The sequence below is a fragment of the Hydractinia symbiolongicarpus genome, chromosome 6 (genome assembly GCF_029227915.1).
Source record: "Hydractinia symbiolongicarpus strain clone_291-10 chromosome 6, HSymV2.1, whole genome shotgun sequence".
In the NCBI taxonomy this organism is placed as follows: domain Eukaryota; kingdom Metazoa; phylum Cnidaria; class Hydrozoa; order Anthoathecata; family Hydractiniidae; genus Hydractinia; species Hydractinia symbiolongicarpus.
Window position 1 is genome coordinate 27,863,388 of NC_079880.1, and position 16,428 is coordinate 27,879,815.

Genomic DNA, 16,428 nt, shown 5'->3' on the forward strand with positions numbered 1-16,428 from the left:
GTGGAATTGCTCCTTTGGGACCAGATTTGTTTTCTTTTAGGTTACCAATATACTTTTTCATGATGTCAATTTCAATTGATTTGAAGCTCATTTTGTTGGTAGTGGTAACATGTTTCTTTATCCATATTATACTTGGATGCTGTTCGTAATTCTTGATGACGTTTTTAATATCGTTTTTATTATCGTTATAGTTTTCGTGCGGAATTCCATCAATATTCAAAGAATTCGTGACATTAACAAAATGATCATTTATTATATTTGCTATATGTTCTTTTTCACGAATTATTTAATCATTTTCAACTATTACTTGGACTGTATCTTTTACACATTTGTTGGAAAATATCGGCTTTACAGTTTTCCAGAACTTTTTGTTATCAAAAATGTTTTTCATATTTAGTGATGTGTAATAAATTCTTTTCGCGTCTCTACAAACAGTGACACATTTGTTTCTTTGCCTTTTAAAATTTTCCCAGTTTTTAATAGAAGGGTGCTTATTGTAGATATTTTTAAATCTCGATCGAATCATTATCTCCTTTCGTACTGCTTTTGTTATAAATGGAGAGTTATTATTTCTAACAACTTTGTATTTTATAGGGGCGTGTTTGCTGACCAACTGACTGAATTGTTCGTCAAAGTCGTTGTAATTTAAGTCATTTTTTGATGCAATAAGTGACTCAAGGTCATGTTTAAAATGTTCGTCATTAAAAAGTCTGTAACAACGATAATTTATAATTTTAGGATCTTTCTTTGGTATTTCCACATTTAAGAAAGTTACAACTATATCGTGATAATCAGAAAGGTCGTTTTCCAAAATGCTGGTGTGGTGGAATCGTTTAGAATCAGACACCCATATGTGATCGACACATGATGGATTTTGTAATGATTTGTGACACGTTGGTTTTTTAATGAGGTTTTTTAAACGCAACTCTGAATTAAAAAGTAACATATCATCGTCATGTTCAACAGCATTGAAATCACCCATTAAAATAATATTATAAGAATTAATTTTCGAAAGAAACTCACGAATGCATCTTGTAAAATATTTAGTATTCAAGGATGGTGGTTTATAAATGCCAGCAACAATCCATTTTTGTTTACGTAAATTAATTTCCAAAAATATTGCTTCTATATCTTCTGGTAAGGACGATTTATCGATTTCTCTGCAAACAATGTTATTTCTAACATAAAACATAACACCTCCACCATATTGGTTTCTATCGTTTCTGAATGGTGGATAAAAACCATCCATATGAAATTGTGAGTTCAGAAAACTTCCATCAAGTTTTTTTTCTGATACTAAGAAAATATCAACTTTATCACACAAGAGATTGTTTAAATGTTCAAATTTATTTCTGATTGAGTTGATGTTTAAGTGTCCAATCATAAGTTTGGACATGTTTTTTGTTTTCAAATATTTAATGGATTTGACATCACTAATTTGAGGAGATTCAATTGATAGAAGTGCGTCTCTGTGCAGTACATATCAGCACTTGTTGATATAACTGGCAAATGTTTTAAAATGTTTGCCGGCGATTAAACATCTTTTATTCAGCGTCTCATCAAAAATGAAAACATTTTTAAAAACTACAAGTCTCAAGCGTTTTAGTGGTGAAAAGATAATTTAAAAAATCGTTCGGGAAATGAGTTTACTCCCTGGGTACTTTCTTTATATACTTTTGACTATACTGGCCAAGCCCGGGATTTACGGGAAATCGCGGGTTTTCGTTTGCCGGCGATTAAACTTCTTTTATTCAGCGTCTCATCAAAAATGAAAACATTTTTGAAAACTACAAGTTTTATGCGTTTTAGTGGTAAAAAAATAATTTAAAAAATCGTTCTGGAAATGAGTTTACTCACAGGGTACTTTCTTTGTATACATTCGACTATACGGCCAAGCCCGGGATTTACGGGAAATCGCGGGTTTTCGTTTGCCGGCGATTAAACCTCTTTCATTAGGCCTCTCATCAAAAATGAAAACATTTTTGAAAACTACAAGACTCAATCTTGTAGTAGTGAAAAAATAATTTAAAAAATCGTTCGGAAAATGAGTTTACTCCCTGGGTACTCTTTTTGTCTACTTTTGACTATACGGGCTGAGTCCGGGGTTTACGGGAAATGGCCGGTTTTCGTTTGCCACCGATTAAACTTCTTTTATTCAGCGTCTCATCAAAAATGAAAACATTTTTGAAAACTACAAGTCTCATGCGTTTTAGTGGTAAAAAGATAATATAAAAAATCGTTTTTGAAATGAGTTTACTCACAGGGTACTTTCTTTGTATACATTCGACTATACAGGCCAAGCCCGGGATTTACAGGGAAATCGCGGGTTTTGTTTTGCCGGTGATTAAACCACTTTCATTAAGCGTCTCATCAAAAATGAAAACATTTCTGAAAACTACAAGTCTCATGCGTTTTAGTGGTGAAATAATAATTTAAAAAATCGTTCGGAAAATGAGTTTACTCCCTGGGTACTGTCTTTGTATACTTTTGACTATACGGGCTGAGTCCGGGGTTTACGGGAAATGGCCGGTTTTCGTTTGCCACCGATTAAACTTCTTTTATTCAGCGTCTCATCAAAAATGAAAACATTTTTGAAAACTACAAGTTTTATGCGTTTTAGTGGTAAAAAAATAATTTAAAAATTCGTTTTGGAAATGAGTTTACTCACAGGGTACTTTCTTTGTATACATTCGACTATACAGGCCAAGCCCGGGATTTACGGGAAATCGCGGGTTTTCGTTTGCCGGCGATTAAACTTCTTTTATTCAGCGTCTCATCAAAAATGAAAACATTTTTAAAAACTACAAGTCTCATGGGCTTTAGTGGTGAAATAATAATTTAAGAAATCGTTCTGGAAATAAGTTTACACCCTGGGTACTTTCTTTGTATACTTTTCACTATACGGGCCGAGACCGGGATTTACGGGAAATCGCAGGTTTTCGTTTGCCGGCAATTAAACTTCTTTTATTCAGCGTCTCATCAAAAATGAAAACATTTTTGAAAACTACAAGTCTCATGCGTTTTAGTGGTGAAAAAATAATTTAAAAAATCGTTCGGGAAATGAGTTTACTCCCAGGGTACTTTCTTTGTATACTTTTGACTATGCGGGCCGAGTCCAGGGTTTACGGGAAATGGCGGGTTTTCGTTTGCCGGCGATTAAACCTCTTTCATTAAGCGTCTCATCAAAAATGAAAACATTTTTGAAAACTACAAGACTCAAGCTTGTAGTAGTGAAACAATAATTTAAAAAATCGTTCGGGAAATGAGTTTACTCCCAGGGTACTTTCTTTGTATACTTTTGACTATGCGGGCCGAGTCCAGGGTTTACGGGAAATGGCGGGTTTTCGTTTGCCGGCGATTAAACCTCTTTTATTCAGCGTCTCATCAAAAATGAAAACATTTTTGAAAACTACAAGTCTCAAGCGTTTTAGTGGTGAAAAGATAATTTAAAAAATCGTTTTGAAAATGAGTTTACTCACAGGGTACTTTCTTTGTATACATTCGACTATACAGGCCAAGCCTGGGATTTACGGGAAATCGCGGGTTTTGTTTTGCCAGCGATTAAACCACTTTCATCAATCGTCTCATCAAAAATGAAAACATTTCTGAAAACTACAAGTCTCATGCGTTTTAGTGGTGAAATAATAATTTAAAAAATCGTTCGGGAAATGAGTTTACTCCCTGGGTACTTTCTTTGTATACTTTTGACTATACAGGCCAATCCCGGGATTTACGGGAAATTGCGGGTTTTCGTTTGCCGGCGATTAAACTTCTTTTATTCAGCGTCTCATCAAAAATGAAAACATTTTTGAAAACTACAAGTCTCATGCGTTTTAGTGGTGAAAAAATAATTTAAAAAATCGTTCGGGAAATGAGTTTACTCCCAGGGTACTTTCTTTGTATACTTTTGACTATGCGGGCCGAGTCCAGGGTTTACGGGAAATGGCGGGTTTTCGTTTGCCGGCGATTAAACCTCTTTCATTAAGCGTCTCATCAAAAATGAAAACATTTTTGAAAACTACAAGACTCAAGCTTGTAGTAGTGAAAAAATAATTTAAAAAATCGTTCGGGAAATGAGTTTACTCCCAGGGTACTTTCTTTGTATACTTTTGACTATGCGGGCCGAGTCCAGGGTTTACGGGAAATGGCGGGTTTTCGTTTGCCGGCGATTAAACTTCTTTTATTCAGCGTCTCATCAAAAATGAAAACATTTTTGAAAACTACAAGTCTCAAGCGTTTTAGTGGTGAAAAGATAATTTAAAAAATCGTTTTGAAAATGAGTTTACTCACAGGGTACTTTCTTTGTATACATTCGACTATACGGGCCAAGCCCGGGATTTACGGGAAATCGCGGGTTTTTGTTTGCCTGCGGTTAAACTTCTTTTATTCAGCGTCCTATCAAAAATGAAAACATTTTTGAAAACTACAAGTCTTATGCGTTTTAGTGGTGAAAAAGTAATTTAAAAAATCGTTCTGGAAATGAGTTTACTCACAGGGTACTTTCTTTGTATACATTCGACTATACGGCCAAGCCGGGATTTACGGGAAATCGCGGGTTTTCGTTTGCCGGCGATTAAACCTCTTTCATTAAGCGTCTCATCAAAAATGAAAACATTTTTGAAAACTACAAGACTCAAGCTTGTAGTAGTGAAAAAATAATTTAAAAAATCGTTCGGAAAATGAGTTTACTCCCTGGGTACTCTCTTTGTATACTTTTGACTATACGGGCCGAGTCCGGGGTTTACGGGAAATGGCCGGTTTTCGTTTGCCACCGATTAAACTTCTTTTATTCAGCGTCTCATCAAAAATGAAAACATTTTTGAAAACTACAAGTCTCATGCGTTTTAGTGGTAAAAAGATAATATAAAAAATCGTTCTGAAAATGAGTTTACTCACAGGGTACTTTCTTTGTATACATTCGACTATACGGCCAAGCCCGGGATTTACGGGAAATCGCGGGTTTTCGTTTGCCGGCGATTAAACCTCTTTCATTAGGCCTCTCATCAAAAATGAAAACATTTTTGAAAACTACAAGACTCAATCTTGTAGTAGTGAAAAAATAATTTAAAAAATCGTTCGGAAAATGAGTTTACTCCCTGGGTACTCTTTTTGTCTACTTTTGATTATACGGGCTGAGTCCGGGGTTTACGGGAAATGTCCGGTTTTCGTTTGCCACCGATTAAACTTCTTTTATTCAGCGTCTCATCAAAAATGAAAACATTTTTGAAAACTACAAGTCTCATGCGTTTTAGTGGTAAAAAGATAATATAAAAAATCGTTTTTGAAATGAGTTTACTCACAGGGTACTTTCTTTGTATACATTCGACTATACAGGCCAAGCCCGGGATTTACAGGGAAATCGCGGGTTTTGTTTTGCCGGCGATTAAACCACTTTCATTAAGCGTCTCATCAAAAATGAAAACATTTCTGAAAACTACAAGTCTCATGCGTTTTAGTGGTGAAATAATAATTTAAAAAATCGTTCGGGAAATGAGTTTACTCCCAGGGTACTTTCTTTGTATACTTTTGACTATGCGGGCCGAGTCCAGGGTTTACGGGAAATGGCGGGTTTTCGTTTGCCGGCGATTAAACTTCTTTTATTCAGCGTCTCATCAAAAATGAAAACATTTTTGAAAACTACAAGTCTCAAGCGTTTTAGTGGTGAAAAGATAATTTAAAAAATCGTTTTGAAAATGAGTTTACTCACAGGGTACTTTCTTTGTATACATTCGACTATACGGGCCAAGCCCGGGATTTACGGGAAATCGCGGGTTTTCGTTTGCCTGCGGTTAAACTTCTTTTATTCAGCGTCCTATCAAAAATGAAAACATTTTTGAAAACTACAAGTCTTATGCGTTTTAGTGGTGAAAAAGTAATTTAAAAAATCGTTCTGGAAATGAGTTTACTCACAGGGTACTTTCTTTGTATACATTCGACTATACGGCCAAGCCGGGATTTACGGGAAATCGCGGGTTTTCGTTTGCCGGCGATTAAACCTCTTTCATTAAGCGTCTCATCAAAAATGAAAACATTTTTGAAAACTACAAGACTCAAGCTTGTAGTAGTGAAAAAATAATTTAAAAAATCGTTCGGAAAATGAGTTTACTCCCTGGGTACTCTCTTTGTATACTTTTGACTATACGGGCCGAGTCCGGGGTTTACGGGAAATGGCCGGTTTTCGTTTGCCACCGATTAAACTTCTTTTATTCAGCGTCTCATCAAAAATGAAAACATTTTTGAAAACTACAAGTCTCATGCGTTTTAGTGGTAAAAAGATAATATAAAAAATCGTTCTGAAAATGAGTTTACTCACAGGGTACTTTCTTTGTATACATTCGACTATACGGCCAAGCCCGGGATTTACGGGAAATCGCGGGTTTTCGTTTGCCGGCGATTAAACCTCTTTCATTAGGCCTCTCATCAAAAATGAAAACATTTTTGAAAACTACAAGACTCAATCTTGTAGTAGTGAAAAAATAATTTAAAAAATCGTTCGGAAAATGAGTTTACTCCCTGGGTACTCTTTTTGTCTACTTTTGACTATACGGGCTGAGTCCGGGGTTTACGGGAAATGTCCGGTTTTCGTTTGCCACCGATTAAACTTCTTTTATTCAGCGTCTCATCAAAAATGAAAACATTTTTGAAAACTACAAGTCTCATGCGTTTTAGTGGTAAAAAGATAATATAAAAAATCGTTTTTGAAATGAGTTTACTCACAGGGTACTTTCTTTGTATACATTCGACTATACAGGCCAAGCCCGGGATTTACAGGGAAATCGCGGGTTTTGTTTTGCCGGCGATTAAACCACTTTCATTAAGCGTCTCATCAAAAATGAAAACATTTCTGAAAACTACAAGTCTCATGCGTTTTAGTGGTGAAATAATAATTTAAAAAATCGTTCGGGAAATGAGTTTACTCCCAGGGTACTTTCTTTGTATACTTTTGACTATGCGGGCCGAGTCCAGGGTTTACGGGAAATGGCGGGTTTTCGTTTGCCGGCGATTAAACTTCTTTTATTCAGCGTCTCATCAAAAATGAAAACATTTTTGAAAACTACAAGTCTCAAGCGTTTTAGTGGTGAAAAGATAATTTAAAAAATCGTTTTGAAAATGAGTTTACTCACAGGGTACTTTCTTTGTATACATTCGACTATACGGGCCAAGCCCGGGATTTACGGGAAATCGCGGGTTTTCGTTTGCCTGCGGTTAAACTTCTTTTATTCAGCGTCCTATCAAAAATGAAAACATTTTTGAAAACTACAAGTCTTATGCGTTTTAGTGGTGAAAAAGTAATTTAAAAAATCGTTCTGGAAATGAGTTTACTCACAGGGTACTTTCTTTGTATACATTCGACTATACGGCCAAGCCGGGATTTACGGGAAATCGCGGGTTTTCGTTTGCCGGCGATTAAACCTCTTTCATTAAGCGTCTCATCAAAAATGAAAACATTTTTGAAAACTACAAGACTCAAGCTTGTAGTAGTGAAAAAATAATTTAAAAAATCGTTCGGAAAATGAGTTTACTCCCTGGGTACTCTCTTTGTATACTTTTGACTATACGGGCCGAGTCCGGGGTTTACGGGAAATGGCCGGTTTTCGTTTGCCACCGATTAAACTTCTTTTATTCAGCGTCTCATCAAAAATGAAAACATTTTTGAAAACTACAAGTCTCATGCGTTTTAGTGGTAAAAAGATAATATAAAAAATCGTTCTGAAAATGAGTTTACTCACAGGGTACTTTCTTTGTATACATTCGACTATACGGCCAAGCCCGGGATTTACGGGAAATCGCGGGTTTTCGTTTGCCGGCGATTAAACCTCTTTCATTAGGCCTCTCATCAAAAATGAAAAGATTTTTGAAAACTACAAGACTCAATCTTGTAGTAGTGAAAAAATAATTTAAAAAATCGTTCGGAAAATGAGTTTACTCCCTGGGTACTCTTTTTGTCTACTTTTGACTATACGGGCTGAGTCCGGGGTTTACGGGAAATGTCCGGTTTTCGTTTGCCACCGATTAAACTTCTTTTATTCAGCGTCTCATCAAAAATGAAAACATTTTTGAAAACTACAAGTCTCATGCGTTTTAGTGGTAAAAAGATAATATAAAAAATCGTTTTTGAAATGTGTTTACTCACAGGGTACTTTCTTTGTATACATTCGACTATACAGGCCAAGCCCGGGATTTACAGGGAAATCGCGGGTTTTGTTTTGCCGGCGATTAAACCACTTTCATTAAGCGTCTCATCAAAAATGAAAACATTTCTGAAAACTACAAGTCTCATGCGTTTTAGTGGTGAAATAATAATTTAAACATTCGTTTGGAAAATGAGTTTACTCCCTGGGTACTCTCTTTGTATACTTTTGACTATACGGGCTGAGTCCGGGGTTTACGGGAAATGGCCGGTTTTCGTTTGCCACCGATTAAACTTCTTTTATTCAGCGTCTCATCAAAAATGAAAACATTTTTGAAAACTACAAGTTTTATGCGTTTTAGTGGTAAAAAAATAATTTAAAAAATCGTTTTGGAAATGAGTTTACTCACAGGGTACTTTCTTTGTATACATTCGACTATACAGGCCAAGCCCGGGATTTACGGGAAATCGCGGGTTTTCGTTTGCCGGCGATTAAACTTCTTTTATTCAGCGTCTCATCAAAAATGAAAACATTTTTAAAAACTACAAGTCTCGTGGGCTTTAGTGGTGAAATAATAATTTAAGAAATCGTTCTGGAAATAAGTTTACACCCTGGGTACTTTCTTTGTATACTTTTCACTATACGGGCCGAGACCGGGATTTACGGGAAATCGCAGGTTTTCGTTTGCCGGCAATTAAACTTCTTTTATTCAGCGTCTCATCAAAAATGAAAACATTTTTGAAAACTACAAGTCTCATGCGTTTTAGTGGTGAAAAAATAATTTAAAAAATCGTTCGGGAAATGAGTTTACTCCCAGGGTACTTTCTTCGTATACTTTTGACTATGCGGGCCGAGTCCAGGGTTTACGGGAAATGGCGGGTTTTCGTTTGCCGGCGATTAAACCTCTTTCATTAAGCGTCTCATCAAAAATGAAAACATTTTTGAAAACTACAAGACTCAAGCTTGTAGTAGTGAAAAAATAATTTAAAAAATCGTTCGGGAAATGAGTTTACTCCCAGGGTACTTTCTTTGTCTACTTTTGACTATACGGGCTGAGTCCGGGGTTTACGGGAAATGTCCGGTTTTCGTTTGCCACCGATTAAACTTCTTTTATTCAGCGTCTCATCAAAAATGAAAACATTTTTGAAAACTACAAGTCTCATGCGTTTTAGTGGTAAAAAGATAATATAAAAAATCGTTTTTGAAATGAGTTTACTCACAGGGTACTTTCTTTGTATACATTCGACTATACAGGCCAAGCCCGGGATTTACAGGGAAATCGCGGGTTTTGTTTTGCCGGCGATTAAACCACTTTCATTAAGCGTCTCATCAAAAATGAAAACATTTCTGAAAACTACAAGTCTCATGCGTTTTAGTGGTGAAATAATAATTTAAAAAATCGTTCGGAAAATGAGTTTACTCCCTGGGTACTCTCTTTGTATACTTTTGACTATACGGGCTGAGTCCGGGGTTTACGGGAAATGGCCGGTTTTCGTTTGCCACCGATTAAACTTCTTTTATTCAGCGTCTCATCAAAAATGAAAACATTTTTAAAAACTACAAGTTTTATGCGTTTTAGTGGTAAAAAAATAATTTAAAAAATCGTTTTGGAAATGAGTTTACTAACAGGGTACTTTCTTTGTATACATTCGACTATACAGGCCAAGCCCGGGATTTACGGGAAATCGCGGGTTTTCGTTTGCCGGCGATTAAACTTCTTTTATTCAGCGTCTCATCAAAAATGAAAACATTTTTAAAAACTACAAGTCTCGTGGGCTTTAGTGGTGAAATAATAATTTAAGAAATCGTTCTGGAAATAAGTTTACACCCTGGGTACTTTCTTCGTATACTTTTGACTATGCGGGCCGAGTCCAGGGTTTACGGAAAATGGCGGGTTTTCGTTTGCCGGCGATTAAACCTCTTTCATTACGCGTCTCATCAAAAATGAAAACATTTTTGAAAACTACAAGACTCAAGCTTGTAGTAGTGAAAAAATAATTTAAAAAATCGTTCGGGAAATGAGTTTACTCCCAGGGTACTTTCTTTGTATACTTTTGACTATGCGGGCCGAGTCCAGGGTTTACGGGAAATGGCGGGTTTTCGTTTGCCGGCGATTAAACCTCTTTTATTCAGCGTCTCATCAAAAATGAAAACATTTTTGAAAACTACAAGTCTCCTGCGTTTTAGTGGTGAAAAAATAATTTAAAAAATCGTTCGGGAAATGAGTTTACTCCCAGGGTACTTTCTTTGTATACTTTTGACTATGCGGGCCGAGTCCAGGGTTTACGGGAAATGGCGGGTTTTCGTTTGCCGGCGATTAAACCTCTTTCATTAAGCGTCTCATCAAAAATAAAAACATTTTTGAAAACTACAAGACTCAAGCTTGTAGTACTGAAAAAATAATTTAAAAAATCGTTCGGGAAATGAGTTTACTCCCAGGGTACTTTCTTTGTATACTTTTGACTATGCGGGCCGAGTCCAGTGTTTACGGGAAATGGCGGGTTTTCGTTTGCCGGCGATTAAACTTCTTTTATTCAGCGTCTCATCAAAAATGAAAACATTTTTGAAAACTACAAGTCTCAAGCGTTTTAGTGGTGAAAAGATAATTTAAAAAATCGTTTTGAAAATGAGTTTACTCACAGGGTACTTTCTTTGTATACATTTGACTATACGGGCCAAGATCGGGATTTACGGGAAATCGCGGGTTTTCGTTTGCCTGCGGTTAAACTTCTTTTATTCAGCGTCCTATCAAAAATGAAAACATTTTTGAAAACTACAAGTCTTATGCGTTTTAGTGGTAAAAAAATAATTTAAAAAATCGTTCTGGAAATGAGTTTACTCACAGGGTACTTTCTTTGTATACATTCGACTATACGGCCAAGCCGGGATTTACGGGAAATCGCGGGTTTTCGTTTGCCGGCGATTAAACCTCTTTCATTAAGCGTCTCATCAAAAATGAAAACATTTTTGAAAACTACAAGACTCAAGCTTGTAGTAGTGAAAAAATAATTTAAAAAATCGTTCGGAAAATGAGTTTACTCCCTGGGTACTTTCTTTGTATACTTTTGACTATACGGGCCGAGTCCGGGGTTTACGGGAAATGGCCGGTTTTCGTTTGCCGGCGATTAAACCTCTTTTATTCAGCGTCTCATCAAAAATGAAAACATTTTTGAAAACTACAAGTCTCAAGCGTTTTAGTGGTGAAAAGATAATTTAAAAAATCGTTTTGAAAATGAGTTTACTCACAGGGTACTTTCTTTGTATACATTCGACTATACAGGCCAAGCCTGGGATTTACGGGAAATCGCGGGTTTTCGTTTGCCGGCGATTAAACTTCTTTTATTCAGCGTCTCATCAAAAATGAAAACATTTTTGAAAACTACAAGTCTCATGCGTTTTAGTGGTGAAAAAATAATTTAAAAAATCGTTCGGGAAATGAGTTTACTCCCTGGGTACTTTCTTTGTATACTTTTGACTATACAGGCCTATCCCGGGATTTACGGGAAATTGCGGGTTTTCGTTTGCCGGCGATTAAACTTCTTTTATTCAGCGTCTCATCAAAAATGAAAACATTTTTGAAAACTACAAGTCTCATGCGTTTTAGTGGTGAAAAAATAATTTAAAAAATCGTTCGGGAAATGAGTTTACTCCCTGGGTACTTTCTTTGTATACTTTTGACTATACAGGCCTATCCCGGGATTTACGGGAAATTGCGGGTTTTCGTTTGCCGGCGATTAAACTTCTTTTATTCAGCGTCTCATCAAAAATGAAAACATTTTTGAAAACTACAAGTCTCATGCGTTTTAGTGGTGAAAAAATAATTTAAAAAATCGTTCGGGAAATGAGTTTACTCCCAGGGTACTTTCTTTGTATACTTTTGACTATGCGGGCCGAGTCCAGGGTTTACGGGAAATGGCGGGTTTTCGTTTGCCGGCGATTAAACCTCTTTCATTAAGCGTCTCATCAAAAATAAAAACATTTTTGAAAACTACAAGACTCAAGCTTGTAGTAGTGAAAAAATAATTTAAAAAATCGTTCGGGAAATGAGTTTACTCCCAGGGTACTTTCTTTGTATACTTTTGACTATGCGGGCCGAGTCCAGTGTTTACGGGAAATGGCGGGTTTTCGTTTGCCGGCGATTAAACTTCTTTTATTCAGCGTCTCATCAAAAATGAAAACATTTTTGAAAACTACAAGTCTCAAGCGTTTTAGTGGTGAAAAGATAATTTAAAAAATCGTTTTGAAAATGAGTTTACTCACAGGGTACTTTCTTTGTACACATTCGACTATACGGGCCAAGCCCGGGATTTACGGGAAATCGCGGGTTTTCGTTTGCCTGCGGTTAAACTTCTTTTATTCAGCGTCCTATCAAAAATGAAAACATTTTTGAAAACTACAAGTCTTATGCGTTTTAGTGGTAAAAAAATAATTTAAAAAATCGTTCTGGAAATGAGTTTACTCACAGGGTACTTTCTTTGTATACATTCGACTATACGGCCAAGCCGGGATTTACGGGAAATCGCGGGTTTTCGTTTGCCGGCGATTAAACCTCTTTCATTAAGCGTCTCATCAAAAATGAAAACATTTTTGAAAACTACAAGACTCAAGCTTGTAGTAGTGAAAAAATAATTTAAAAAATCGTTCGGAAAATGAGTTTACTCCCTGGGTACTCTCTTTGTATACTTTTGACTATACGGGCCGAGTCCGGGGTTTACGGGAAATGGCCGGTTTTCTTTTGCCACCGATTAAACTTCTTTTATTCAGCGTCTCATCAAAAATGAAAACATTTTTGAAAACTACAAGTCTCATGCGTTTTAGTGGTAAAAAGATAATATAAAAAGTCGTTTTGGAAATGAGTTTACTCACAGGGTACTTTCTTTGTATACATTCGACTATACAGGCCAAGCCCGGGATTTACAGGAAAATCGCGGGTTTTGTTTTGCCGGCGATTAAACCACTTTCATTAAGCGTCTCTTCAAAAATGAAAACATTTCTGAAAATTACAAGTCTCATGCGTTTTAGTGGTGAAATAATAATTTAAAAAATCGTTCGGGAAATGAGTTTACTCCCTGGGTACTTTCTTTGTATACTTTTGACTATACAGGCTAAGCCCGGGATTTACGGGAAATCGCGGGTTTTCGTTTGCCGGCGATTAAACTTCTTTTTTTCAGCGTCTCATTAAAAATGAAAACATTTTTAAAAACTACAAGTCTCATGCGTTTTAGTGGTAAAAAGATAATATAAAAAATCGTTTTGGAAATGAGTTTACTCACAGGGTACTTTCTTTGTATACATTGGACTATACAGGCCAAGCCCGGGATTTACAGGGAAATCGCGGGTTTTGTTTTGCCGGCGATTAAACCACTTTCATTAAGCGTCTCATCAAAAATGAAAACATTTCTGAAAACTACAAGTCTCATGCGTTTTAGTGGTGAAATAATAATTTAAAAAATCGTTCGGGAAATGAGTTTACTCCCTGGGTACTTTCTTTGTATACTTTTGACTATACAGGCCAAGCCCGGGATTTACGGGAAATCGCGGGTTTTCGTTTGCCGGCGATTAAACTTCTTTTATTCAGCGTCTCATCAAAAATAAAAACATTTTTAAAAACTACAAGTCTCATGGGCTTTAGTGGTGAAATAATAATTTAAAAAATTGTTCTGGAAATAAGTTTACACCCTGGGTACTTTCTTTGTATACTTTTCACTATACGGGCCGAGACCGGGATTTACGGGAAATCGCAGGTTTTCGTTTGCCGGCGATTAAACTTCTTTTATTCAGCGTCTCATCAAAAATGAAAACATTTTTAAACACTACAAGTCTCATGCGTTTTAGTGGTGAAAAAATAATTTAAAAAATCGTTCGGGAAATGAGTTTACTCCCAGGGTACTTTCTTTGTATACTTTTGACTATGCCGGCCGAGTCCAGGGTTTACGGGAAATGGCGGGTTTTCGTTTGCCGGCGATTAAACTTCTTTTATTCAGCGTCTCATCAAAAATGAAAACATTTTTGAAAACTACAAGTCTGAAGCGTTTTAGTGGTGAAAAGATAATTTAAAAAATCGTTTTGAAAATGAGTTTACTCACAGGGTACTTTCTTTGTATACATTCGACTATACGGGCCAAGCCCGGGATTTACGGGAAATCGCGGGTTTTCGTTTGCCGGCGGTTAAACTTCTTTTATTCAGCGTCTCATCAAAAATGAAAACATTTTTGAAAACTACAAGTCTCATGCGTTTTAGTGGTAAAAAGATAATATAAAAAATCGTTTTGGAAATGAGTTTACTCACAGGATACTTTCTTTGTATACATTCGACTATACAGGCCAAGCCCGGGATTTACAGGGAAATCGCGGGTTTTGTTTTGCCGGCGATTAAACCACTTTCATTAAGCGTCTCATCAAAAATGAAAACATTTCTGAAAACTACAAGTCTCATGCGTTTTAGTGGTGAAATAATAATTTAAAAAATCGTTCGGGAAATGAGTTTACTCCCTGGGTACTTTCTTTGTATACTTTTGACTATGCGGGCCGAGTCCGGGGTTTACGGGAAATGGCGGGTTTTCGTTTGCCGGCGATTAAACTTCTTTTATTCAGCGTCTCATCAAAAATGAAAACATTTTTGAAAACTACAAGTCTCAAGCGTTTTAGTGGTGAAAAGATAATTTAAAAAATCGTTTTGAAAATGAGTTTACTCACAGGGTACTTTCTTTGTATACTTTTGACTATACGGGCCGAGTCCGGGGTTTACGGGAAATGGCCGGTTTTCGTTTGCCACCGATTAAACTTCTTTTATTCAGTGTCTCATCAAAAATGAAATCATTTTTGAAAACTACAAGTCTCATGCGTTTTAGTGGTAAAAAGATAATATAAAAAATCGTTTTGGAAATGAGTTTACTCACAGGGTACTTTCTTTGTATACATTCGACTATACAGGCCAAGCCCGGGATTTACAGGGAAATCGCGGGTTTTGTTTTGCCGGCGATTAAACCACTTTCATTAAGTGTCTCATCAAAAATGAAAACATTTCTGAAAACTACAAGTCTCATGCGTTTTAGTGGTAAAATAATAATTTAAAAAATCGCTTGGGAAATGAGTTTTCTCCCTGCGTACTTTCTTTGTATACTTTTGACTATACAGGCCAAGCCCGGGATTTACGGGAAATTGCGGGTTTTCGTTTGCCGGCGATTAAACTTCTTTTTTTCAGCGTCTCATCAAAAATGAAAACATTTTTAAAAACTACAAGTCTCATGGGCTTTAGTGGTAAAATAATAATTTAAAAAATCGTTCTGGAAATGAGTTTACACCCTGGGTACTTTCTTTGTATACTTTTCACTATACGGGCCGAGACCGGGATTTACGGGAAATCGCAGGTTTTTGTTTGCCGCCTATTAAACTTCTTTTATTCAGCGTCTCATCAAAAATGAAAATATTTTTAAAAACTACAAGTCTCATGCGTTTTAGTGGTGAAAAAATAATTTAAAAAATCGTTCGGGAAATGAGTTTACTCCCTGGGTACTTTCTTTGTATACTTTTGACTATGCGGGCCGAGTCCGGGGTTTACGGGAAATGGCGGGTTTTCGTTTGCCGGCGATTAAACTTCTTTTATTCAGCGTCTCATCAAAAATGAAAACATTTCTGAAAACTACAAGTCTCATGCGTTTTAGTGTTGAAAAAATAATTTATAAAGTCGTTCGGGAAATGAGTTTACTCATTGGGTACTTTCTTTGTATACTTTTGACTATACGGGCCGAGTCCGGGATTTACGGGAAATGGCGGGTTTTCGTTTGCCGGCGATTAAACTTCTTTTATTCAGCGTCTCATCAAAAATGAAAACATTTTTAAAAACTACAAGTCTCATGGGCTTTAGTGGTGAAGTAATAATTTAAAAAATCGTTTGGGAAATGAGTTTACTCCCTGGGTACTTTCCTTGTATACTTTTGACTAAACGGGCCAAGTCCGGGATTTACGGGAAATCGCAGGTCTTCGTTTGCCGGCGATTAAACTTCTTTTATTCAGCGTCTCATCAAAAATGAGAACATTTTTGAAAACTACAAGTCTCATGCGTTTTAGTGGTGAAAAGAATAATTTAAAAAATCGTTCGGGTAATGAGTTTACTCCCTGGGTACTTTCTTTGTATACTTTTGACTATGCGGGCCGAGTCCGGGGTTTACGGGAAATGGCGGGTTTTCGTTTGCCGGCGATTAAACTTCTTTTATTCAGCGTCTCATCAAAAATGAAAACATTTTTGAAAACTACAAGTCTCAAGCGTTTTAGTGGTGAAAAGATAATTTAAAAA

At 36.4% G+C, this 16,428-nt stretch overlaps 1 protein-coding gene across 1 annotated transcript; it reads right to left on the minus strand.

Moving 5' to 3' along the window:
* Positions 1 to 286: 286 nt before the first annotated feature.
* LOC130648254 (uncharacterized) lies at positions 287 to 1,396 on the minus strand. Its single transcript, XM_057454294.1, has one exon. The coding sequence runs from the start codon at positions 1,394 to 1,396 to the stop codon at positions 287 to 289; it is 1,110 nt and encodes a 369-aa protein (XP_057310277.1).
* Positions 1,397 to 16,428: the final 15,032 nt, after the last annotated feature.